Raw genomic sequence first — 1,381 nt, 5'->3', positions numbered from 1 at the left:
GGTGGTGTGTTGGTTGTGGACTGGAGTTATAACTATTACCTAAGTGTGTGTGTGTGTAAGTATATATATATATATATATGTGTGTGTGTGTTGTATGTGTATGTGTGTGAGGGTGGTGTGTTTGTTGTGGACTGGAGTTGTAACTATTCCAAAATATATCAATGCATGCGATGTCGGTGCTGTACTCGAATAAACGTGGTTTATTTATGCATCCACACTAATCCTCTACTTCTGCTTATTCCGTCACCTGTGAAAATAACACCACAGCTGAATGGTACCCCAAATACAAGTACGTCCCGTGCCATATGCTCAAGAACATCTGGAGACAGAACTACAAGTACACAGCTGACAGGATGCTACTAGACACCGCCCACTTCAACTGGGTGTGGCAGCTGACCGGAGGAAACTCAACCGAGCCAATGAGTATGTTTGTATGTATATGTGTATGTATGTGTTTATGATGTATGTATTTATGTATGTATGTATGAGTATGTATTTTTATGTATGTGCATGTATATGTACATACATACATATATTTATATATATCAATATATCTATCAAAGATTTGTTTGTTGAACTACCTCAGTTGCTTGTTTCGAAATGAGCATGCCACTGGTGGGAGCCCATACTCGTTGTAGTCTGATTTTAACTTAAAGAACACCTGTGTATTCAACGCACCTTATCTTCTCACAGAAAGTGCTGCGTGCACACACACACATGAGCGCGCGCGTACCGAGTACGTTTGTTTCCATCATTAATCCTCTACCGATATTCTCCCTTAGTCCATGCACACATTTTCTGCCCACTCTTAGTAATTTCATATAAGAATACTCAAGCACAGCACGTTTCCGCTGTTGCAGATGATATGACGTTCGTCCAGACACGCACGCTGTTCTTCCTGAAGGTGGTATTGCGGGCCAACAACAGTCGCGGAGTGCATGAGCAATGGCGTATGTCTGTGCTGAACGCATTCCAAACCAATGCCAAGGCCTGTGCGTGGTTTGCCGAGTGGTTGATGGACCGAGATGAGGGTATGTGAGTGTGTATGGGCGTGTGTATGTACAAGTACATACATATATCTATGATATATAAATATATGGTATGTGTTATGAACTTGCTCGTGTGTATGTGTGTAGTTGTATACATATGTACGAGTATTATATGCGTGTATGTATGCTCCTTTACATACCAATTTGAATGATGTATATATATATATATATATATGTATGTATGTATGTATGTATTGATATATATGTATATATATATATATATATATATATATATATATATATATATATATATATATATATATATATATATATATATATATATATATATTATACTATTATATATATATTTTATATATATACTAGTATACTAT

At 36.7% G+C, this 1,381-nt stretch overlaps 1 protein-coding gene across 1 annotated transcript; it reads left to right on the top strand.

Annotated features, from left to right (window-relative positions):
* Window positions 1–860: 860 nt before the first annotated feature.
* Window positions 861–1,039, top strand: SARC_16241 (hypothetical protein; the record flags this gene model as incomplete). The annotated part of the gene is made up of 1 exon (XM_014289649.1): window positions 861–1,039. A coding segment is annotated over one exon (179 nt), but the record flags the coding sequence as incomplete, so codon positions are not given.
* Between the last annotated feature and the right edge of the window lie 342 nt (window positions 1,040–1,381).

This window comes from Sphaeroforma arctica (assembly GCF_001186125.1).
Source record: "Sphaeroforma arctica JP610 unplaced genomic scaffold supercont1.7650, whole genome shotgun sequence".
Taxonomy (NCBI): Eukaryota; class Ichthyosporea; order Ichthyophonida; genus Sphaeroforma; species Sphaeroforma arctica.
Note: the sequence above shows the minus strand (reverse complement) of the source record. Positions and strands in the feature narration are given on the sequence as shown.